Here is a 26,680-nt window from a genome sequence, read left to right on the forward strand (position 1 = left end):
TATATTGACAGGACGCGGGGCCGATTAATAGGGGGTCTGTCTTCATCAAAGCTGACCGAGTGGAAACAAAGACAAAGAGCTTTTTATGTAGAATATTCTTGTGAACAATGCTTAAATCCCTGAAATCTTTATGGATATGGACGGAAAACAGTCTTGATTCTTGTTTAAAAGCAAAAAACGGGCAGTTAGCATTTATTTTACGTAAATATGTCGAATGTGCTGCTTGTCTTTAAGCCACTGTGGCGCTGCCTTATCATCACAAAGAGCTTTTTATGTTGAAAATTCTTGTGAAAGAGTGCTTAAATCCCTGAATTCTTAATAGATATGAACGTAAAACAGTCTGTATTCTTGGTTAAAAGCAAAAAACTGGGCACTTAGCATTAAAGATGTCCCGATCGATCAGGATGCCGATTGATCCGGTCCGATCACGTCATTTTCAAAGTATTGGAATCGGCAAAAAAAATATCGGACATGCCTTTTTGTAATGTATATATATATTTTTTTTAAAATTTAAATCATTTTCTAATTGCATTTAACGTTACAGACAAAATGTCCTACACTCATCCAGAGTAGTTTTGGCTTAAAGTAGATCTATCAAATTTATTGCGTTAACGGCGGTAAATAATTTTTTTTAACTAATCACGTTAAGTAATTAACGCATGTGCTGCACGACCCACTCACGCATTGTCGCGTTTAATCTATAAAGAAGCCGTTTTACCTATAGATAGCGCAAAAAGGCAGCGTACAGGGTGACCCAAAAAAAAGTTTACACTGCCATAATACAACTTAAATGCCATTTTTATTCATCTTAGAATTAGAATTGAATCACAAATTATACATTTTTGTAAAGAACATGTACAGTACACTCTATTTTTCAATGTGTCCTCCCTTAAGTGTCACAACAGCCTCCAGGCGCCTGCGGAACGCTCCTTTATGTAGGATGCTGTCATCTTTTCCCAAGATCTAACAATGGACCTCTCCAAGGCTGCCACGGAAGTTTGTGGTTTCTTACAGGCACTGTCCTCCACAGTTGCCCATATGCTATAATCCAGGGGATTGAGATCTGGACTCTGGGGTGGCCACATATCACCTTGTCAATCAACTTTTTGGTCCGCACAGATCTTCACTTCCAGACCCAGGTTTTCGTGAGGCTGTTCCAGTATCTTTCAGCTTCTTTTTAACTTTGTAGACTGCACATCTGGATATTCTCAGATTTGCTGCAATCTCAGTAGGTGTCAGACCGGCACGCAGCAATTCAGGTACAGCTAAAGTTTTCTTCATTTTCAGCAAAAGCACAGGAATTGTAGAAACGAGAGATTACCAGCTGCATTGAGTGACCTTAATGTATCACTTAAGCATGACAACCCATTTAGATATGTTTCAATGGCTTTTAAACAAGCAGTCAACTGAGTGTAAACTTTTTTTTGGGTCACCCTGTATAATGAGTAGAGAGAATTTTGACAGCCTTTGGAGCCATTTATATTTGGCTAAAGCCTTACAATACCTCTCTCAGCAATTAAAAATAACGTGGGAGGAAGAAAGGTAGGAGTTGATCATTTTCCTAACACCCTATGTTCTTTCCCAACGCAGAGAAGATATGTCAATTGGTGCCCCTACGCACAGTCACGGTTGCACTTCCCATCATGTATTTGGGCAGAAGTTAAATGGCTGCAGTATCATTTACTGACAGCTCAACAAATACACTAGATGGCAATATTTAGTCACAATATATAAAGTTACATTTATCCTTTAAGAATTACATGTCTTTCTATCCGTGGATCCCTCTCACAGAAAGAATGTTAATAATGTAAATGCCATCTTGAGGATTTATTGTCATAATAAACAAATACAGTACTTATGTACTGTATGTTGAATGTATATATTCGTCCGAGTTGTATTCATTTTTTTTCTTAATGCATTGCCAAAATGTATATAATCGGGAAAAATTATCGGGAATGATTGGAATTGAATCGGGAGCAACAAAAAAAAAGCAATCGGATCGGGAAATATCGGGATCGGCAGATACTCAAACTAAAACGATCGGGATCGGATCGGGAGCAACATGATTGGAACAACCCTAGTTAGCATTTATTTTACCTAATTATTCCGAATTATGACGCCAATGCCGTAGCGGTTAATTTCTACCATTGATTTTTTTCACACTGTTTCAAAATACATGCATGGTATGAAAAATATAAAAATGACCTTGAATCCTCGAACAAATCACTCCTGAGACAATCCTTTCTGTTTGTATGCGGTACAACTTTCGTACTTTTTCAACCTAAATCCGGCGTTGGAAGGCTGCATGTGTTTGAGAAAAACTGCGACCGAGTTCGATCGACTGAAGTGGAGTGTGGGACGGCCCCCTACTTGAAGGCATGGCGCAGTGTCTGGGGAATGTGTACCGTCAATATCATAATGAAGTCTATGCCTGGCCGTTTGATTGCAGAGCTCTGGCGGACATCTTGAGGCAGCAGGGCCCCGTTCCCATTTCGCAGTATGAGCATGACAACATCGACGCCATCTTAGATGGCTCGCCTAAAGACGAGACGCCGCTTCGCACCTCCAAGAACAACTACACGCCCGTGCACACAAAGTCCTCCAATCATGGTAAGTCATCCGTTTGCCATAGTGCACTCTGTACATGTGCGAGTACGCTCAAATTGGGACGCAAACGATCTTGCCGTTCACCTAAAAGGCCTTTTTCTGTGAGCGCTCCGGGGACCGCTCACTAAGCGCCCTACTAGCCTGTCCCAGATTTAACACTGAAACAGGACAGCGCCATAGCCACGTGCTGCTAAAAGCCAAACGTTACTGATCCCTGACCTCACCTTCGAAAGTCAAATCAATGAAAGTCAGCCAGTAAGCTGCAGTTATTCTAGTTTTTCCTTACAGAGGATAAAGAATATATTGGATGCATGCGATTTTTGTTCTATTATCTGTTTTGTTTTCATGTATCAGTTGCTTGAAGGATTTCTAACGCCGAGACACTGATGCTAATCAATAGCCCTTCTAGGACGTTTCCTGTTATCTCATGGGTTGTGATTGATGGCGGTAGATGTCAGTCATTTTTAACTTGGTTTAAGTTCAAATGGATGGGACTTTTATTGCCGTCAATTATGGAGGACCAGGAGATGGAAATGAGACAGAAATGTCCCTCCAAAACCAGGTGATTTAGGGTGAACCCTAACCCTAACCCTGTGCTGTGATTGTTCATTCTTTGCATTTTTTGTCCAGCTCAAGAATGTCAATGATTTGACTAAAACACCTTGCAACTCTTTTTGAATGGCAAGGGAATTGGCATAATATGTCTCCTTGAACCTTTCTAGCCAAGCTGATCTTTTGTAAAAGACAAAGTCTTAACTCATTTGCATAAAACCTCCACTTTAGCCTATCTCCAACGCCTTCACGCGCTCATTCATGCATGCTTGTGTGCGTGCGTGTGTGTGCCATTGATTAGTGCTGACTGGGTGGAAGTGCAGTGTGTTTTTGGGGGAATAATTGGCGTGCGCCCCCACACAGCATGTCTTGATTGTCTGGCCGCTCGGCTAAAAGGTGGAAAGCGTCCAAAGTGACTCACTTCCTTCATTAAAAAGCACAAAAAGAAAGAAGCTCCTCCGCACGGTTTTGTGTGTTAAGTGATGGCATCATGGTGTCGCTATGGTTACCCATCGGCGCGTGTGTCTCAGCAGGCCATTACGGGATGGAGGCCATTCGCGGCGGAGGCGCCGACTTGCTCGTCTCGTCCGGCTTTGTGACGCTCGGACGAGGACACCTCAAAGGTAAGAAAGTACAAGAGAGTTTTTTTTCTTCTCAAAATAATCCGCAAATTTTCACACTGTGTTTTAGCCTCGTTAAACGGCGGAAGGGAAAAAAAGCTTGAGTTAAGCGCCACCCATGTGTGACGGGAGATAAGCGCTAATTGGACAAAGCGCCAGCCTTGGAAGTGGCTCAAAGGGCCCGTTCAAAGATGGCTGTCTTCCTTTTCAATTTTGAGTTGGAGTCCTTGAGACTTTTTAGTGCGACCTGTTGTGATTGACAAGTCCTTCAACTTTGTGTCAATGGGCTAACGACCTCGAAGAACAGAATTTGGGGGTCAAATGTGAGGCTCAAGGGCCAAATGCGGCTCAATAGATAATATTTTGCGTCCCCAATTTGTAGTACTACTTTTGCCCTACGTGTTTCGCGATATTTTTTTTTCGTTAAGTTTTGTTCTTTAAATCTGTTGTGACCTCACATAGCTCAGCTCTTTGGCTGCTGTTGACATCAATAGACGTCTAATCGACTTTGTGACTGGGACTGGATTAATTAGATCGCTTCCAGCCCCACCCAGTTGAAATGGATTGGACGTCTATTAGCAGTGTTTTCAATATCAGTTTCCCTCTTTTACGAACCACCACAACACATTTTCTGACATGGGCTTGCAGTGAATTAGCTGATGAGTGAGTTAGCTAATGCTAACTTTTGAATAGATGTCCACTGTAGTAACCACTGTCCCTGAAAGTTGAAATAAAGCTGTTTATGTCCAATCCATTTGATGATCATGCGTAGGGGTGTGACAAAATATCGAAATGGTTATATTCGTGATACAGTGGGGCAAATAAGTATTTAGTCAACCACCAAATGTGCAAGTTCTCCTACTTGAAAAGATTAGAGAGGCCTGTAATTGTCAACTTGGGTAAACCTCAACCATGAGAGACAAAATGTGGAAAAAAAACAGAAAATAACATTGTTTGATTTTTAAAGAATTTATTTCCAAATTACAGTGGAAAATAAGTATTTGGTCACCTACAAACAAGCAAGATTTCTGGCTGTCAAAGAGGTTTAACTTTTTCTAAGGAGGTCAAGCGAGGCTCCACTCGTTACCTGTATTAATGGCACCTGTTTTAACTCATTATCGGTACAAAAGACACCTGTCCACAACTTCAGTCAGTCAGACTCCAAACTCCAATATGGCCAAGACTAAAGAGCTGTCGAAGGATACCAGAGACAAAATTGTAGACCTGCACCAGGCTGGGAAGACTGAATCTGCAATAGGTAAAACGCTTGGTGTAAAGAAATCAACTATGGGAGCCATTTTTAGAAAATGGAAGACATACAAGACCACTGATAATCTCCCTCGATCTGGGGCTCCATGCAAGATCTCACCCCGTGGCGTCAAAATGATAACCAGAACAGTGAGCAAAAATCCCAGAACCACACTTGGGGACCTAGTGAATGACCTACAGAGAGCTGGGACCACAGTAACAAAGGCTACTATCAGTAACACAGTGCCCACCGGGGACTCAAATCCTGCACTGCCAGACATGTCCCCCTGCTGAAGAAAGTATACGTCCAGGCCCGTCTGCGTTTCGCTAGAGAGCATTTGGATGATCCAGAAGAGGACTGGGGGAATGTGTTCTGGTCAGATGAAACCAAAATAGAACTTTTTGGTAGAAACACAGGTTCTCGTGTTTGGAGGAGAAAGAATACTGAATTGCATCCGAACAATACCATACCCACTGTGAAGCATGTGGGTGGAAACATCATGCTTTGGGGCTGTTTTTCCGCAAAGGGACCAGAACAACTGATCCGTGTAAAGGAAAGAATGAATGGGGCCATGTATCGAGAGATTTTGAGTGAAAATCTCTTTTCATCAGCAAGGGCATTGAAGATGAGACGTGGCTAGGTCGTTCAGCATGACAATGATCCCAAACACACAGCCAGGGCAACAAAGGAGTGGCTTCGTAAGAAGCATTTTAAGGTCCTGGAGTGGCCTAGCCAGTCTCCAGATCTCAACCCCATAGAAAACCTGTGGAGGGAGTGTAAAGTCCGTGTTGCCCAACGACAGCCCCAAAACATTACTGCTCTAGAGGAGATCTGCATGGAAGAATGGGCCAAAATACCAGCAACAGTGTGTGAAAAGCTTGTGAAGAGTTGCAGAAAATGTTTGGCCTCCGTTATTGCCAACAAAGGGTACATAACAAAGTATTGAGATGAACTTTTGGTATTGACCAAATACTTATTTTCCACCATGATTTGTAAATAAATTCTATAAAAATCATACAATGTGATTTTCTGATTTTTTTCCCCCATTCTGTCTCTCATGGTTGAGGTTTACCGATGTTGACAATTACAGGCCTCTCTAATATTTTCAAGTGGGAGAACTCGCACAATTAGTGGTTGACTAAATACTTATTTGCCCCACTGTACTTTGTATCCCCAAAGGTTATCGATATGCTCCTGCCAAGAATCGAGATATCGTTTTAAAAAGGTGTCAATGTCTAAATAAATAAATAAATAAATAAAAAGGAACCAACAAGTTGCTATCAAAATCTTCCACTATAATAGTGTCTCAGTTAACTCTAAGGTTGCATTGACGGTGCTTGACGCCCAATCCATTTAGACTAGAAACATTTGTTCATTCGAAACCAAAGCATTTACAGTCATTCTGTCCGATTTTCAGGGTATTTACAGGTCACTTGCGGTTCATTTTAGGGCATTTACAGGCCATTTCCTGTTGCGTTTGAGTCACTGCCTATTCATTTGGGTGATTCCCAGGTCACTTCCTGTTATGTAACTCAAAATAAACAGGAAGTGACCCATAAAATACCCTAAAATCAACAGGAAGTAATAGGCCTGTCGCGATAACAGATTTTAGTGTGCGATAATTTATCTCATAAATTATTGCGATATGCGATATTATTGCCCCCCCCCCCCATTTTTTTTTTGTTTTATATTTTTTAAACCAATTTACAATAACACAGTGAGAATACAGTATATATTAATAGACCAAGTGCACCCATTTAAATGTGATGTTCACTCTTAAGTTCAAAAGTACTTTCTAAGAAATCACAACTAAAAACAATAGACCATGCGTCTTTTGAGTAAAAGACGACAATATTGATACCGCACAGAAACACAGAATTAATAAAATGTCTTTTTCAAGAAAATAAATTAAATTGCACCTAATACATTAAGCATTTAAGCAAAAGAAAACTTTTCCCCTCATACCTTCTGCTAAGGCGTTCTATGTGTAATATTCTGATTGTATGTTTTCCGAGGCACCCTGAACGCAACGGGGATGTTGTTTTGTTCAAGTGACGCGGCAGTGAGAGAGAGAGAGACAGCCTGCCGACTGCCGAGAGCCACAGGTTGAGAAAGTGTTGTTAGCGCAAAAACAAAGTTGTCAGCACGTCGTGTGTTTGATATCATTGCCAGAAAAACACACATAATAGGACACCATACAGCTTCCTTTGATTGTTGTCCTTATAATGATGATCTGCTGCATCATAAATCACTTTGTGACTTTCCACCTCCATGATGGAGCGTTCTTCGTCCATGTTCGCTGGTTAAATAGAATAAGGAATAAAGAACTGGGCTGTTGACTCCAGGCCCGAATGTGCCTATTTTGACGGATGCGGATCCGGCAAAAATAAAAAATAGCTTAAACCATCCGGCGGGCTCCGGTACGGTGGAGCTGGTCCGCAGTCAATCCTGACGCGGCCGGTTTACGTTGAACAATAGGATATAATGAAAACGGATTGGCTCCGGCGCTATTTTTTTTGCCCGACCCGGAACGAAGATGCATTTTATGTAGTTGGTAACAAGGAAGCCAAACTTTTAACAGCACGTCTGCCGCACGCACGCGCACGCACGCGCACGCACGTGCATGCGAGGTGATAAATCGGAGTGGAAAAATTATCGCCTTCATTTTTATTTACCTTGCGATAAATGGAATTATTACATATTGCGACAGGCTTAGGAAGTTACTGAAAATCAACAGGTAAATGACCTTAAATGGCCCAAAATTACCTCATTGCCTGGCATTGGCTTCCACTGACGGCCATAGACGTTCAATCCGTTTGAAGTGGGAGGGATGGCAGCGAATGAATGTTCATTCGCTGCCACCCTTCCAGTTCAAATGGATTGGACGTCTACTAATGATAAACTCATTCCAATTCACATCAGAAGCTTGTTTTTCTGTTTATTAGTCGTTTGTTAAATATCATGAAATGATTTCCTGGCCAATGTATCGATAATCGTATCGCCATATCGTCAGATCATCATTATAGTGAGCTTTGTATCGCAAATCGTATCGTATCGTGAGGTACTAAGAGGTTTCAATGCAGATTGCAATGGTATTAATTTTTTTTTTTTTTAAACCTGTCCTGTTCAGCTGTTTGAACGGAGAATGGAAGTCTAAGTGACCGGATAGTCTGAACAGTTTTAATGTTTCACGTTGAGAGTCTGACATACTCCCTTTGTGATCATTCAACATATCTCATTTATTATGACAAAACAGCAAACAGGAAGGGGTTATGGGGGAACAAAAGAAAAGAAACACAAGAGAAGAAAGAGAAGAAACACAAACAACAACAAGAAATACATTGAACGCCTAACTACGCTAACTACCAATATGTTGGTGCTATCGTCAGCTAAATGTATTTCCGGTTAACACCATGTAGGGGGGCCTGTTGACCAGGGAAAGAGGGGGAAGAAGGTGGGGGAGTCTATAAGCTAAGTGATAGAAAGGAGTAGAGTGTACACAAATCATCTCTGTGATCTAGAACCCAGTAATCGTGTGAATCCCTTGTGAGTGTAAGCCCATTGGCGACCGACCCTACACCGCCCCAACGCCAATCCCGGCACCGGGACCCCCCCGCCCGAGCATGCTCAATAACATCCAGCCGCGTGCGAGCCCCGCCGGGCAGCGCAGCCCATCCCTCCTCCCGCAGCACTGCAAAAGAGCCCTCGCCCCCCCCCCCCCTCGGAATCCAGGGTGGCCCCCCGGGCCACCCGCGTGCCCATCTACCAGCCCTCGGGGATGGCAAGAGGGGACGCACCACCAACCCCACGCCCGTCCCCAACCCCGTCCGCCCACCCGGGCCACGAGCCGCCGCCCCAGCCCCCCAGCCGACACGACACGCCACGGGGCCCCCAGCGGCCCACCAAGCCCAGGGCAGGGCAGGGTCCCCTACCGTAGCAGGCAACTTCCAGACGATACTCCAGCGTCTAGCCAGCGATCTGCGGCGGAGCACAGGGCAGATACCCATTTAGAGAAGGAAGGGGAAGGCGGAGGCAGGAGAACGCCGAGGAGCCGCCGTGGGGCGACGCGAGACGGGAGCCACGACCTCCCACGTATTAATTGTTTTCTTAAGAGCACTTAATGATTTATGTTTAGGAAAAAATGACACAAGATTAGTTAGGGAGAAATATTTTTCATTTTTCAGATACTCCCACCATACATTTCAGCTATCAAAGCAGTGCAACAAATAAAGTGCTTTACATTAGCCTTTTTAAGCAATACAAAAGATGAACAGATGATAAAAATAACTATAAATGAGGTATGCAGATCAGCTGGTTAGTCTTTTTTTTCAAAGCTAATTCAAGTAGCATTTTATTAAACAAATTTAATACATGAATTAAAATGCTAACGATGGCATATGTTAGCCTAATTGGTTGACCAACGTTACTAACTGTTATGTACGGTGACGTTTAAGATAGAATCCCATTTAGAATACTCGCTCAAAAGACGCTTGGTAGGCGCAGGAGGCAGCACTTTTTTCTGGAAAAAAGCACCAAGTGTGAACACGGCCTGGTACTAAATAAACAATGCTATATGAGCTGATGTTTTGAGCATGCTTGCAGTAGGCAATACTACAAGGCTAACAAGGTGATTTCCTGCTGCTTGTAGTGGGAACTGAGTTTACATTTATAACACAAAATCAAGTTCACACGCACAAACACAAACAAATTTCTTTCAAGATTTAAAGTTTAAAAGAGTGGGTACTTAATTGACGATATGTGTCACTAATTATAACATACCTAATCTCTGTCTGTAATCTTCAGATTGGATATGTGTTACCAATTCGCCCTCGTTGGTAATTGGCGGTGCTTTCAACTCTTCACCGTAGTGAGGAGTGGGCCGGCGATTCACGTTGGCTCGTTGTCGTCGGTTGGCTCGGTTCGTCCGATTTCCTCCTCATGAAGGCGGCGGCGTGCATTGAAAATACGATGAGGCATCGGATGGCTTTTTGTGGGTACTTATATTAACAAAACAAAAGCATGTGGGGGACGCAGCACTTGAGTCTGCGCTAACTGCGCACTTTTTCCCTCTCTCGCTCGACCACTTTCTTCCTCGCTGCTCAAACTGACAATGCCGGTCACATTAAAAGTAACAGCAGTCCCTTGGGGGTGCCGGCAACATATGACTTTCTTCAGAGATTCTTTCTCCATTCGAGTTTCTCCCGCGATTGTCTTCTTGAAGGTCTTCTTCTGTCGCAACCAGGATGTTTATGCAGCGAATAGGGTTACAGTGGCGAGTAGCGCCATCTACTGTCGGAGAGTTTGAAAACGAAACGAACGAGTCTCGGCCCAAAATCAGATTGTTTTTTTTTTGCGTGAGAAATTGGATGTGTGGCGTGTGTGCATGAGAAAACGGGCAATTGCGTGGCCCAGGCCAGGCCATTTGGGGGCCCTAAGCAAAATAATGCAAAGGGGGCCCATATTTTTGGCCCACCATTTCGTCACAGTGTACTGTGAAACCCATACATGCAATCCAACCCATACGTCCATATTTTGTATATTAATCAGATTTTGTTGCACTGCATACTTCAAACGTCTCACCCCAAATGATTGTCAGTACTTACAGTGGATAGCGCCAAACCTTTTTCTAAAAGAGGAAAGAAAGAAGTTAAGGAAGAACTTTTATGTTTTTTTAAGCTTGTAATCAAGTATCAAAACTCAAAAAAGTCAAATAAAGCAAACTGTAGTAAACAAAAAAAAGTTTTTTTTAAATAACAATTAAACAATTGCCAGATTCGGGGCCCCCAAGTGGTCAGGGGCCCTAAGCAGCTGCATAGTCTGCGTATAGGCTGGGCCAGCCCTGGCCTAATCATGCGTGTTTGTCCGAGCACTTCGTAGCTTGAAGTGGCATCTCAAAGTGACAAAGTGACGCTTCCTGCGCGCCAAGTGCCAAATGACGGTCGCATTGTTCTCATCTGTGATTCATCGGCATCTCATCCACACGTCTTCTCCTCCTCCTTCTTCTTCTTGTTCTTGTTACAGCACAGCACTCCATCGACGAGTCGGCGCAGCTGTCCTGGCAGAACGAGCTGGACCTCCCGCTCTCATACGGTATGTCCAAAATCTCTCCCTCAAATGTAAATCAAGTCTATTAAGTCACCAACAAATTAAACGCCTCAGAATATGTCGCGCCTAATAAACAATAAAGGTTCTTTCCAATCAATAAGCGAGGCTGCGCGAACAAATGAAATTAGCATTTGGAAAGGCCACACACACAAATATATAAATACACAGATAAATAAATTGCGTATGTATGAAAATGTCAAAGCTGCTGCGTAGTGAGAGTAAATCAGGTGACATTTTCAAACAATTAAATCACGTTTCATCAATCAAGCTGGAGGAATTGCCCTTGTGTTGTACAATTCAACTGCAAAAGCTGGACTGAAACAAGACCAAACCCGAAACAGGACCAATAACAGGCCCTTGTGAGTTAAACAAGTCAACATTTACGAAAATTGATGCTTTGCGCTTTCTCAGCTGATTTTTCATTATAAAATTTCAACCAATCGATGCTTGTGATTAACGTGGGAGTCCAGTGGAAGATGTTGTGAAGAAGCTTGTGTGTGTGCGCATGAATCCCAAGCAGCACATGACAAGCAGGCATGCAGCGTGAACGTAAACACGTTGCCATGGCAACATCACGTATGTGTATTTGTGTCATGTATGTTCGGTTGTATGAAAGGAAAGTGCGGCGCGGACCGGTCACTATGCCGAGCGAACATCACACTCAAGATCGCGGAATCCTGTTAGCGAGCGCGTTGGCCTGACGTCCATACTCACGACGTGCTACGAGGACGTGGACGACATTTTGTGTGGGACACTACACAAAAATACTGGATACTGTATTTTAACCCTTTCAGGGAGAGTGGTCACTAGAGTGCACAGCTATTTAAAAGCTGACACTTAAGACCATTAAAAGATGCAAATTTTGGAGTTGGAATGTGTCGGTATGAGATTTTGACGGCATGATAACCTTTCACAAAAATACCGCAGTTTCACGGCAGCATGGTATTGCAATGATAGCTCTAAAATGTGTTATTTTGAGATGTAATGGTTTTCCATTCCACAGATTTTTAAAAAAAATTTCACAACATATTTGCAAATCGGAACATCGACATGAATATAATGTTAAGATAAATAAATAAAATAACAAAAAAATAAATAACTGAAATATTTTAAAGGAAATTTTGAATAAATAGAACTTTTAGACTAAACCCACACCCACAGCTCAAGTTGCTCAACATTTAGAAGAAGAACCCTCGTTAATATAGAACTGGACCTAAACAATATAAGATCAAATTGATTTTATGTAGAACACACACCACTACTACTCTTAATATTAATAAGTTGAATATTAATGGAGAGCGAGAGGAAGAGACACAGCCCGTGTGTATGACTCGTATCATTATTTACACATTACACACACCCTCTCTCAACACAGAAAGTCACCAGAGAGGAGAAACATTGCAGGCTGTATTATGAAAATGTTATTTTGAACAGTTTAGAATGGCCGAAGACCATGGGCATAAGTTTGCATAGGGACGGTAGGGACAAAACACTTTTCAGGATGCTCAAATTATCCCCACCAACTTTTAAGCAACCTTATTTGCATTATATAATGACTTCAGTTATATACTGTAGGTCATTTTTTAGATTGTCTTCCTATATGTTGTAAGGATAGAAGTGATCCTACCATTATTAAGTGAATTACAGTACTTTCATTATGTTCAGACTTACACTGACCCCTTTCCACTCGCTGAATGTGCCAGTCAATTTTTTCGCCTCAAACTCACGTTTTATTGGCTGATGACTTGACACCCCCCCCCCCCCACACACACACACACACAACCATTCACAGCCCAACAGAAATACAACATTCCGCCTCCCTCGCCCCCTTCAAAGACAAGGGATATTAGAAGTTTATTTTCCGGCAGCAACAGCCACTGTAAGTAATGTAAAAAGACATTAATGTTGTGGAGGTGGCGAACACTCCACTAATTTTGCTACTGCTACAGTGCTTCAAGACGATTTTACTCTCTGAGATTTCTTGAAATAAGAAAAACAGCTAACTGAAAATAAGCTTAACAGACTTATTTTAAGCAAAAGGTTTTTAAAGTTTTTCTTATTTAATCTTAAATGAAAAACTTGTTCGTCAGAAATGTTCTTAATTCAAGAATATTGTTCAAAACATTATTTGAAATAATTTTTTTCTTAATTCAGGTGAAAAACTACCAACTTTTAAGATGTATGGGCTCAATACGAACAAATAGTTACAGTATATTTACTTAAATTAAGTAGATGAATCTGACTCATTAATCTGTTAACTAGCCTTCAACACTCAAAAAAAGATGGAGAAAATTATTTGACTACATCTAACAAAAATGATCAGATTAAGACGTTATAAATTTGCAGTGTGAAAGTTAGTATAGGTCAATACAGATTTTTTTTTGCATTAATCATTTAGCCTAGACATGTCCAAAGTCCGGCCCGTGGGCCAAATGCGGCCCGTGGTCAAATTTCATCAGGCCCCCAGCACCTGTCAAAAAATCAATAAAGTCTGGCCCGCACAGAGACTTAATAAATTGGTCAGCAGTACTGCTACCAGCAAATGAACTAGCTTGCACACTAAATTTACCCACTAAAAAGCAGCAGCACTCTAAGCAACATTATCCTGTGTGACCCTTTACTTCCAATTTTCTAAAATGGCGACAATCAACAAAAAAAAAGAAAGTTGACTGCGACGGCCGACGCTTCAAGGATAGGTGGAAATTGGACTAGTTTTTCTCTAAAATACGCAACAACTGTGTCTGCCTCATTTGCAGAGACGGTCACTGTTTTTAAAGAGTTCAATGTGAGGCGATATTACCAAACAAGACTCGACTCACTGACATGTACGACAAATTTACAGGGAAGATACGCAGCGAAGCGAATTGAAGCAACTTGAAGCTAGTTTAATTTCACTGCAGCAGTATTTCGCAAGAGCCCGAGAGTCAAAAGAGAACGCAACAAAGGCTAATTGCGAGATTGTTGAAATTATTATTTTAAAAAATAATAAAGCAAATGTGACACACAGAATGGCTTGCTAAAATTTGCTTAAATATATTGTTCTACGTAAAGGACATCAGCCAAGGTCGGCCCCCCACATTTTTACCGCACCAAATCTGGCCCCCTTTGCAAAAAGTTTGGACACCCCTGATTTAGCCTATCAATTGATTAGGTTCATATTGGTGAGGATTGCAGCCCTGACCCCCATTCACCAAATATGTTTGGTCTTATTAATGTCCCGTCCCCAGCAAAAAGTGTACATGCAGGTTATGCTGTTATATCGTCCCTACCAATATTAAAACCAAACCTACGCCCTTGCCGAAGATTATACAAAAGTAGGCTAATGGTAGAGATGAAACTAGTTAGCCGCCTTGGCATGCTAACTAACCACGTTATCTGCCTCGTTACCAACGTTATAGTACGTTACAGTATTTGTTTTATCACCCCTAGACACACTAAACCAGCTGGAGTGAACTCTCGTAGCTGGTGGGAAACGTTCATGACAGCGTTTACTTACCTTAAATTTTGTGTAAAGTGATGGATGATGGTCAAGTAAATGTGAAATCATGTTGGAGGTCCTGCTGTCCTTCCTCCTCTAAGCCGCGGCCGTCAGTTTCTTTTCGGTAGCCGAAGTACTCCCATACTAGCGACTTTTTTTTAGGGGGGGAAAAGCTCAGGTATAGTTTCAACAATTTCAGCCATTGTATCTATTCTACAGTACAGCGACAGATTTAGGACAGAGCAACAACCAGAGGGGGAGGGGGAAGCGCTGCCGCTCCAAGCCACGGATTTGTCGCTGCATTTTTGGGATATAAAAAAATAGCTAATACCATACTACGGTATGACAGAACATTTTAGTGGTTTTGAAACCGTGACATTTTCATACCACGGTAAACCTTGAAACCGGCACATGCCTATCCTGGAGAAATAAGAAGTATAAATATGGAGGACAAAAGGTACTCCTACAAAAAGAAAAAAAATGTCGGAGAAACAACAGGAATTGATGAAAATGTGGCGCACTTGGGCAAAAGTATTGGGACACAGACAAGAAATGAAGAAGTGTCAAATTTTAGGAAAAGTACTGGAAAACCAAAAGAAAGTCAAATTTTCAAGTTTAGACAAAAATGTTGGAGCAGTCACTTATGGACAAAAAGATCAAAAAAATATTGACAGTGGGAATGTTAGACAAAAGTATTGGGACATGGACAGGAAGTGACTTTCTTGAGTTTGAAGAAAAGAAGTTTTCCAGTTTGGACAAAAGTGTTGGGACACCTAAGCAAAGCAAAACAAAAATGTAGAAAAATGCAAATTTGCCATCAAAGAAGCAGGTTGAAAGGTTTGTGAAGTTTAACACCCAACACCCACTTGTCCTTCTGTGTCATGTCGAACATAATTGTTGCTGTCCAGCAACTATTGGTTTGGTCACATCAGACGCTGGTGGTGATCCATGTCATTATCTGAAGAGCTTGCTTCAAGTTGAAAGGCAAAGACCAGTAATTGCACCATATTCCGCTCTAGCTTTGATGCCGCAATTTTGCAGACAGTCTGTGTGAAAGAGACGATTGTCAGGTGGCTGCAATCAAGACTCCTGACATATACAAAGGATGCTGATGATGATTGCGTCCCGAGTTAAAGTCACCAGCAGGTTGGCGTCATTAGTCATGTTTGCTGTGAATGAAAGAAGCTGCTGCCCACTCGCTTCCTGTGACCCTTCATCCCACACGCGCACAAACAGCGTTAAGCTTCGTTCATCAGAGCCGAATTAGAAGAAACATCATGGAATGCCTCCTTGTTTATTTCAATTGTTTGTCTAATGAGGACTGAACACACTAAATTGTTTCCTAGGTATAAGTGTTTGTGCACGAATGGTTGTTTGTCTCTCATTGTGCCCTCTGATTGGCTGACAACCGATTCAGGGTGTACCCCGGCTACTTCACATAGCTAAATGGGATTGGCTCCAGCACCCCCACGACCTTTGTGAGGATAAGCGACTCGGCAAATGAAGAATGAATGTCTTTAACCCTTTAACACCTAAGCCTATTTTGGCCGAATTTGCATGCATTTGATGTTGCCTTTATATTTCAAAGAAAAAAAATGTTTACAATGGCCAAGTTGGGTCCCTTTTTTCAGGACACCTTGAACTTCATGTCTAAACTGTTGTTTTCTTCACTGACCAATTATAATCCACATTTTGGACCCAAAAAAACAAAAAAATCCCTAAATCGTTTTTCAAAATTTGTAATGTTGATGTCCCATTGACAACCAAACATGCTCAACCAACCGTTTTGAAGCTTGGTAATATTAATTCAACTTGTTAGGATAAACATTCAATAGAAAAAAATAAGATTGAATAGTTTTATGTTTGACAATTCAACACAAACAGCAGGTATGGTCATAGGCGTTTTTGGCCTTTACACATACTATGGTCAAAAAAGGTTATATATACTGTGTAAAATAGTGAGAAAAAAAATTATATATAAATCATCATACACAAAGAGGGTTTGGAGGATATCTCTTTGTGAAGTTAGGTGTTGTACCCATCACCTTATCAAAAGTATATAAGTACATGCAATCAAACTTCTCTAACACACATCTACATAAAAATTGAAAAGATTATAGTGAAGAAAAAATATATATAACATTGAAAAAAAGTATTTTAAAAATATTGACAAGTAGTTCAATTTTTCAGGCATGCGACCCAATAAAGTTTTTTTGGGTTTTTTTGCGCACTCAATAAAGCTTCTTCTTGAACAGGTCACGGAGCTGCGACTCATCCCAAGAAAACGACGACAAATAAGGCTCATCTTCTTTCTTGAGTTAATGAAATAATGCATTAGCTTGCGCTAAATGTAGTTTTAGATTCATTCTGCACGTTTCAAAGTCGCTCGCGCGGGGCGGCTGTTTTTCGGCACAACACCGGCCGTTGCTTGCTTCGCATGCCTCCCTTTCAATAGTTGGCGCCTCGCTCGAAAATTTATTTAAAATGATCACATTCGGTTCGTCCTTCTTGACATAACAACATCTCTTGGGATATTTAGTCTTTTGTGCTGCTTTCGGTTTTGAAAAAGGACAAGAAATGATGGAAATATGGAGATGGATATATGGTCCATGCAGCATTTTAATGCATATTTATGAGTGCAATAAAACTATAAAACTCAAATGACATTATCTCCCGTTTTTCTTGGCCGATTGACTTCAAATAAAAACTGGTGTGGACATCAACTTCCACACTTTCAAACGAGACCAACCAGCGGCACGTAGGTGACATAATTACAGCGTGACGAAGCTTCAAAGACGATATGCGTAAACGCGTCGCTGCCGACACGTTCGGTGTTAAAGGGTTAAAGGACCTTTAGTCGCTTTAAATCGGATTTAAATCAATTCCTTTGTATTTTAGGCATGGGTGCCTGAAACTTTTTTGTGGGTCTTCTTTATTTATTTATTTATTTTCTTTTCAGGCGTGACAAATCCAAACAAACATACAGCATTCATTTGTGTTTACATTTAGTTCAACCCGAAAAGAAAAGGGCAGACGGGAGAAGCCGAAGCTTATTGAATCCCGTCCCCAGTATACCATAGGACGCAGAAATTATCGAATAACAATTTTGACATTTCAGATTGTGTAATGATTACAAGGTGTTTTTTCTCCTCCCCTTGATTGTTCATTTTCCCAATAGTCATTGTCGATTGCGGCGATTTGTTCGTTATGTTGATTAAATCCAGTAGATTAGTTTAGAATTCAGAGGTTAGTTCATTCTGTTGATTCGATCCATAAGATAGGGAATAGCTGAGGACCAATGGCAGGCCGTGTCCGCCACCCTCTTTCGCCGATTTAATCGATTTTCATTCTTTGCTGCATTCCGACGAACACTCAACCCCAAGTTGCGCAGCTCCGTAGTAATTTTCATTACCATTCTGGTTGTGGCATTGTTGGATGCCGCTAGGTCATTCTTCACCTGTAATATATCATCACAGGCCTTGTTGAGGCTGGCGTGCACTCCAGCGATAGCGTTGACGGCAGTAGTGGCCAATTCCACTGATCTCATTTGGCTTTCCAGCACTTTCATGATGAACCGACGAATCAAGTGGGCTCCGAGCCCCTGCAGAAGAATTGCAGCCAGCAGCGCAACAAAAAGATACACATCCTCGATGTCTTCAACTTTGAGTGTGGTCAGACACGGCGGCAGCCTTTTTCCCCAGCTATCCTCTATAAATCCAGACTTGAAAGTGTTGCCAGGGCATGGGCGTTGTCGCAGGATACTACTACTCATGGTGGTCATGTCTACCAAATTTCATTTTCCTTACTCAGACTAGTTTCAGTTGCATAATTTTTTTGTAATAATATAAGGCCCCCCTCGAAACAAAGAAATTGATCCTAAATGGCTAACTTGCTGTGTCTTTTCAGGCATGGCTCTATAAGACTTTTTTTGTGGGTCTGCTCATTGTGGTCATGTCTACAAAATTTGGTTTTGCTTGCTCACATTGGTTTTAGGGGCTGAATTTTTATACAACTCAAAGCACACCTTTAACCAAACAAATTGACCCTTAACGGCTACTTGAAGGCAAAAATACCAACTTGCTGTGTTCTTTCTTGCATGACTCCTTCAGACTTTTTTTGAGGAGCTACTCAAGATAGACATGTCCGGCAAATTTCATGTGGCTGAGTCAAATTGGCTCCAGGGGCTGGATTTTCCAAAAATTCCTTCCGTGCTGGGTTCAATGTCGCCCATTTCTGTCCAGAAGCACAAAACAACAGCACACAACTCACACACGGTGAATGACTAGAATAACACAAACGCACACACAGTAAATCAGCGCCGGTGCTGCCGACTGTGAAATTAATTGAAGTTGTGATGCGGGGGCTGCAGAGTATCATCATGATCATCGTCAGCCCGAGGAGACCAGCAATATGAACGCATAACAACAACAAAAATGTTTGCGCATTTTGGAGCAGCTTCAGCAAACTTGAAGAAAAGCCGTCGCTTATGTTGTTTACCACCAATTGTGAGTAAGCAGGATGATGCAAGAACATTGTAAAACTTAGCTAAGGAAGCCAATTAGCTTATTCACTGCCACTGACAATGACAGACGTCAAATCCATTTGAAATGGGTTCACTAGTTTTGAAACATTTAAAGATTTTGAATGTTTGTGGGGCGTTGATGGCAGCTACTGTATTTTTCGGACTATAAGCCGCTACTTTTTTCTCGCCATTTCTACCCTGTGGCTTTTATAAGGAAGGGCTTTATTTATGGATTTTTTTTTTGACAAGCGAGCTTCATATTTTCTTCTTAATAATAATAAAATTGGATAATTAGACATATTTTTAAAACATGGCTTTCCAAATTTTGCCACGACATAGCTCTCAGCTGCTATGCTAGCACCGATAAAGTGTGCTAGAAGCTTGTCAGGATTACTGAAAAACTCAGAATTTTATAGATTAATATAGGTCCATCTGACACTATACAGAGGTATGAAAAAGTATCTGAACCTTTTGGAATTCTCCCATTTCACCATCAAATATGACCTGATCTTTGTCAAAATCACACTGATGAAAAAAAAACCGTGTCTTCTTTAACTAAAACTACCCAAAAATTTATAGGTTTTCAATATTTTAATGAGGATAGCATGCAAACAATGACAGAAGGGGGAAAAATAAGTAAGTAAACCTTCAGCCTAAGGAGACTTAAAGAGCAATTCAAACCAATTTTTACCAAACAATTTAAGTCAAGTCTGTGCCCAATCACTGATGAGTGGTTTGAAGCTGCCCTGCTTACTAGAAAACACACACACCTGGTAAGAATTGACTTGATGAGAAGCATTGTCTGCTGTGCATCATGGCTCGGTCAAAAGAGCTGTCTGAAGACCTGTGATCAAGGATTGTTGATTTGTATAAAGCTGGGGAAGGACACAAAACCATCTCTAAAAGTCTGGATGTTCATCAGTCAACAGTAAGAGAAGTTGTCTACAAATGGAGAGAGTTCTGCACTGTTGCTTTTCTCCCAAGGAGTGGCCGTCCACCAAAGATGATGTCAAGAGTTCAGCGCAGAATACTCAGAGGGATAAAAAAGAACCCGTGAGTGTCTGTCAAAGACTTACAGAAATCACTGACACAGTCCAATATCTCTTTGTACACATCAACTATATGTAAAACTATGGCTAAGAATGGTGTTCATTGGAGGACTACACGGAGGAAGTCACTGCTGTCTAAAAAAAAATTTGTTGCTCGTTTCTTGCTCGCAAAAGGCACTTGGACACTCCACAGAAGTTTTGGCAAAATATTTTGTGGACTGATGAAACTAAAGATGAATTGTTTGGAAGTAACACATAATGTTATGCGTGGAGGAAAAATGGAACAACTCACCAACATCAACACCTCATCCCCACCGTGAAGCATGTTGGAGGGAGCATCATGATTTTGAGCTGTTTTGCTGCCTCAGGGCCTGGACAACTTGCAATCATTAATGGAAGAATGAATTCAAAAGTTTATCGGGATGTTTTGCAGGAAAACCCGAGGCCGTCTGCCAGACAGTTAAAGCTAAAAAGAGGATGGATGCTGCAACAAGACAATGATCCAAAACACAAAAATAAATCAACTTCTGAATGGTTTCAGAAGAACAAAATACACGTTCTGGAGTGGCCAAGTCAAAATCCAGACTTGACCCCATTGAGATACTGTGACATGACCTAAAGACAGGGATTCATGCCGAACATCCCAGGAATCTGAATGAACTACAGCAGTTTTGTAAAGAGGAATGGGCCAAGATTAGTCCTGGTCGATGTGCCAGACTGATCTGCAGAAGCATCTGGTTGAAGTTATTGCTGCTAAAGATGACAAAGATCAGATCACATTTGATGGGGATTTTATGCAGAAATGTGAGAAATTCCAAAAGGTTCAGGTACTTTTTCATCCCACTGTGTGCTGCTACTAAAGAAAAATTTTAAATGGATGAACATCCACTATTTGCGACGACAAAAGAACGAGAATCTAGCGCTGATTAGCCGTTTTCTTTGCAAATGTAGTGACCTGTTTTTTAAGGTTAGTTTTTTTTAAGCATTCAGACAACTTGTGTTGGTGATGTTGATGCGTGTTTATCTGGTTTATAAATATATTTTTGATCAATGAAAGATTTCTGTCTAACATCTATGTAGATATCCAATCTGAAGATATGGACACTTGCGGCTTATAGTCAGGTACGGCATACAGTGGGGCAAATAAGTATTTAGTCGACCACCAATTGTGCAAGTTCTCCGACTTGAAAAGATTAGAGAGGCCTGTAATTGTCAACATGAGTAAACCTAAACCATGAGATACAGAATTAGGAAAAAAACAGAAAATCTCATTGTTTGATTTTTAAAGAATTTATTTCCAAATTAGAGTGAAAAATAAGTAAGTAAACAAGTAAGATTTCTGGCTGTTAAAGAGGTCTAACTTCTTCTAACGAGGTCTCACGAGGTTTCACGAGGCTCCACTCGTTACCTCGTTAATGGCACCTGTTTTAACTCATTATCTGTATAAAAGACACCTGCCCACGACCTCCAAACTCCACTATGGACAAGACCAAAGAGCTGTCAAAGGACCCCAGAGACAAAATTGTAGACCTGCACCAGGCTGGGAAGACTGAATCTGCAATAGGTAAAACGCTCGGTGTAAAGAAATCAACTGTGGAGGCAAATATTAGAAAATGGAAGACATACAAGACCACTGATAATCTCCCTCGAGCTGGGGCTCCATGCAAGATCTCACCCCGTGGCGTTAAAATGATACCTAGAACGGTGAGCAAAAATCCCAGAACCACACCGGGGGACCTAGTGAATGACCTACAGAGAGCTGGGACCACAGTAACGGCTACTATCAGTAACACAATGCGCCGCCAGGGACTCAAATCCTGCACTGCCAGACGTGTCCCCCTGCTGAAGCCAGTACACGTCCAGGCCCGTCTGCGGTTCGCTACAGAGCATTTGGATGATCCAGAAGAGGACTGGGAGAATGTGTTATGGTCAGATGAAACCAAAATAGAACCTTTTGGTAGAAACACAGGTTCTCGTGTTTGGAGGAGAAAGACTACTGAATCGCATCCGAAGAACAGCATACCCACTGTGAAGCATGGGGGTGGAAACATCATGCTTTGGGGCTGTTTTTCTACAAAGGGACCAGACCAACTGATCTGTGTAAAGGAAAGAATGAATGGGGCCATGTATTGATAGATTTTGCGTGAAAATCTCCTTCCATCAGCAAGGGCATTGAAGATGAGACGTGGCTGGGTCTTTCAGCATGACGATGATCCCAAACACACAGCCAGGGCAACAAAGGAGTGGCTTCGTAAGAAGCATTTCAAGGTCCTGGAGTGGCCTAGCCAGTCTCCAGACCTCAACCCCATAGAAAATCTTTGGAGGGAGTTGAAAGTCAGTGTTGCCCAACGACAGCCCCAAAACATCACTGCTCTGGAGGGGATCTGCATGGAGGAACGGGCCAAAATACCAGCAACAGTGTGTGAAAAGCTTGTGAAGAGTTACAGAAAACGTTTGGCCTCCGTTATTGCCAACCAAGGGTACATAACAAAGTACTGAGATGAACTTTTGGTATTGACCAAATACTTTTCCACCATGATTTGCAATAAATTAATTAAAAATCAGAAAGTGTGATTTTCTGTTTTTTTTTTTTTCCACATTCTGTCTCTCATGGTTGAGGTTTACCCATGTTGACAAATACAGGCCTCTCTAATATTTTCAAGTGGGAGAACTTGCACAATTAGTGGTTGACTAAATACTTATTTGCCCCACTGTATATGTGGATTTATTTATAAAATTTTGTGAAATTTGGCTCTTGGGGCTTACAATCAGGTGCGCTTTATAGTCCAGAAATTAAGTTAGTTTAATGTGTGTGTGATAAGTGGTGATATGCTAATTTATTGTGTTTGTTCATTTTTACAGTAACTCTAGTTTGTCTATCACCGTAGGTAGCAGCCAATGAGTTCAAGCCCCTGAATTAAAAAAAGTGATTTTTTTTTTTCTTTTTGGGAGTGTTTGTCTCCCATGCAGTGAAGCTCTATTTGAGCCTGTGGTGTCCCTGAAGCACACAATCTGTGCTGGCCCACATGAGGACCCTTTTCTTGCCTTTTGCGTTCCCACTCTTGCTTCCTTTTTGGGTCACACTGCAGCAGCAGCGGTGGCAGCAAGAGTTCTACTTTAACTGTACTTGTACTAATGTCATCGACGTCGCCGGAACACTTTTATGTCATACTCAGCGGCGAAGGACACAGCCATGATGCGCCAATGTTACAAAATCTTTGTGTTATGAAAGCGGCTGTTATGATTAAATGTGTTTTTACAGTGGTACGATGATTTACGAGCATAGACTTCACTGTCAGTTGACGGGACACTGGACTGCTCCGTAGGGGGCGTATTTTCAAAAACGTAAAATCTTTTAAAAAACGGAGTTGCTAGCAACCTAAAGCCAAAGCAGGCACCTCCCCTTAGGCATATATGAGTCTCCATGAGCAGCGGCATAAAAAAATTCAAAGTCGCCCCCTAATAAAATCCAGATTAATTAATTTTTTATATAGGCATTACAAAACTTAAAGTGGCTATAAAATTCTCAGATTTTAAGCTAGGTGCACAAAAATCACCAAATGCAGAGATAATCACCTATATTTTTAGGATCATTGCACTATTTAACATATCATATAGGTTTTTGCCCGAAATAATGACTTTTTTTTTTTTTTTGTGCGATTTCGACATTAATTTTTCAACAACTAATAAATTACTCAATTTTCAAGTCAGAAACTTAATACTTGGGGAAAGCATGCAGAATCATCTTAATTTTACTCCCAAAAAAGCAAATTTTGCAATTTTCTATATACAACCTTATCAGACTTATTTAGGTTGAATTCTGATATCACTCTTGCCTCAGAACGTCTTGCCGGCTATTTGGCCCTCCTCATTTTTAGATTGAAATGTTACATAAAATAAAACACGTAAAAGACGATTTTTTTTGTATGGATACAGAAATGTTTAAATTACTAGGTTTTTTGCCCCCCCCCCCAAAAAAAAAAAAAAAAACGGGCAATTGGCCGAAAAATACCTGATTATTTGAGTGTAGAGTTACACTATTGTGTATGGATACCAAATCCAACATGGCCGCCATCACAAAACAAAGAGCTTTTTAAGTTGAAAATTTTTGTAAATAAATGCATAAATCCCAGAATTTCTATGGACATGAACGTAAAACCGTCTAGGTTCTTGGTTAAAAGAAAAAAAAAAAACGGAACATTTATCATTCATTTTACATCGATATTTCAAGCTAAAGTTTGACACTATTTTCTTCCATTCATATCATTTTTCCCACAACATTTTAAAATGCATGCATGGTGCTATTTAATATAATAATAACCTTGAATCCTTGACCAAATCACTCTTGAGACACTCCTGCCTGCTTGTATGCACGAAGACCTTCGTCCTGTTTCCACCTAAGTCCGGCGTTAGAACGCAGCGTGTGCTTGAGTTTATCGTAATGAAAGCATCCACAATGCTCTGCCTGGCCCGGCCCCTACAGGAAGCCGTGACGCATTGTCTATAGGAACCGTCTCTTCAACTGAGAGTGAAGTTTATGTAACGAGCTTTTTCAGGTACGATTTTGTGCTTTTACTTGTGAAAGCAAATAAACACTATACACTGCGATTCCGCGGCTTATATTGGCGTCAAATTTCGCGGAACAAAATTTTTTCATCATTGTTGCGTCGGTGCCATTAGCCAGTTCGTTAGCTGCATGCTACTGCCTGTTGCTAGGTGACGTGGGATCTATCACCATCAATGGTAGTGAATAAACACAAAGTGTAGTATTACGCAAGCGTATAGTTTGTAGTACTCAAACATGTAAACAAGCAGAAGGAAGTGGAGATCAAAGTGGGGATTTCACTTTTGACTGGAGCCAAAATCTTGTTTTTCTTTGATTTATTTTTGCGCTTGCCAGTTAACATTCCAGTCAAATCCCGTTTGATTACATGAGCAAGTGGCAATTAATTGACGCTCTTCACGTGTCACGACACTCCGCTAATCAACTGCGATTGTGTCAAGATGAGAGTGAATATCAAGATCAACTTGCTGTTAAATTCAATTCATTAGAAACTTAACAAATGTCCTTTGAGAGGCCAGTCAAAGCCGATTTGGAAATAGAAAGAAATATTAATGACTTCATCAGAACAAACAAGCACACCCGTCCGCCATGATGCTGATATTCAATCAAGTCGTATTTCACCACGCGCGTGACCTTGGGAATCGGTTCAACTCGTAAACGTATGTGATGCGCATGCTAACTAGCTCATTAGCATCTGCGCTAATAAGGGATTATATGCGCGTAAAAAAACGTGTTTTTTTTAAGATGCTGACTTTAGATTTGTCGAGACTTTTTATGATGTGTATAACAAATATTTAATTTTATATGCTCTCTCTCTCTCTATAACTATATAATTTAGAGATTTAATACTATCAATAATACAAGTTTTATGATGAAATAAATAGATAAATGCATTTCTAAGCATTTCGTCTGTTCCAATTCTGCAGAGACACACTTGTTTTTCTGTTTTTCCATGTTGTCGTCACCTTTGGTGTGAACCGCATCCCTATATTTTGTTGCTAGGGCTCCATTGTACTGTGTAGAAGCGGAAAGCTTTCTTTTTGTAAAAGGCCAACACGTCTGCTCTTGACACGCACGCGCGCACCTTGAACAAGAGCTTTTCTTCTGGCACCATTGGCATCAAAGCTTTCGAAGGTCTCAGCGTGAAACCAAGCTTCATGACAAGTGTGTGAAAAGGGCCACGTGAGCGCAAATGTTCTGAAAACACCTTCACCTGTGGCACTCTTCCAAACAATTTTCTGGCACTTTTTGTAAAAATTACTTCAAAAGATTTACAAACTTCATTGATTGACAACTTGGTCGCTTCTGGAACTAGCCCTCATGGTCTAAAATTAATTGAAAATCTATTGCTGTCAATGGCACTCAAACATGGCTGTCAATCAAAGGTGATAGTAAAAAACAATCAAAATGAGAAAAATGTAGCTTTGTGAGCACTGAATGGCGTACCACAAGCAACACGTCACATCCGTTCATTAATATTCATGACATTAGCTACTGTTGCTAAGTAGGGACAAGCCACCGTTTGTCCCTAATAGGAAATGAATGGAAATCGTGTACGAAGGAGATGTTTACAGAGCTAAACCTACCAATTCTCTCCGAAAATGATGTGCCTGTTGCCAAATTCACTGGCAAAGATGTGGAAGAACATAAAAATGTTCAGTTAAAGAGATGGCTTGAGTGTCGAAGCCTGAAAAAGATGGAAAAAAACGAGCCGCCCTAAGCATAGCCTTAGCTTTTTTATCGACGCGACTGACAATGACATTCTCCTTTTTCAACAAGCTGTCCTTTATCATCAGCCCTGTCTTTCTTATATATCCTCTGTTTGTCCTACGTCTCTGACCGTTCTTGGGGGTAATTTATATTGTTTCTTTAGCATAGCGATCGCAAATGCAACTCAGTGACAGCCAACGAACACTTTTAATTTTTTCATTGAT

The 26,680-nt window shown here is 41.1% G+C and overlaps 1 protein-coding gene across 2 annotated transcripts in view; it reads left to right on the forward strand.

Moving 5' to 3' along the window:
* The window catches only part of LOC130904826 (protein shisa-6-like), a 70,246-nt gene that overhangs the window by 9,877 nt on the left and 33,689 nt on the right, over positions 1-26,680 (forward strand). The window contains exons 4-6 of one of the 2 annotated variants that reach the window (XM_057817878.1): positions 2,450-2,610; positions 3,690-3,782; positions 11,050-11,118. In XM_057817878.1, coding sequence (XP_057673861.1) covers positions 2,450-2,610; positions 3,690-3,782; positions 11,050-11,118 — 323 coding nt within the window. The remainder of the gene's footprint in view (positions 1-2,449; positions 2,611-3,689; positions 3,783-11,049; positions 11,119-26,680) is intronic. The other variant, XM_057817880.1, reaches the window with a different exon arrangement.

This window comes from Corythoichthys intestinalis, chromosome 16 (assembly GCF_030265065.1).
Source record: "Corythoichthys intestinalis isolate RoL2023-P3 chromosome 16, ASM3026506v1, whole genome shotgun sequence".
Lineage (NCBI taxonomy): Eukaryota > Metazoa > Chordata > Actinopteri > Syngnathiformes > Syngnathidae > Corythoichthys > Corythoichthys intestinalis.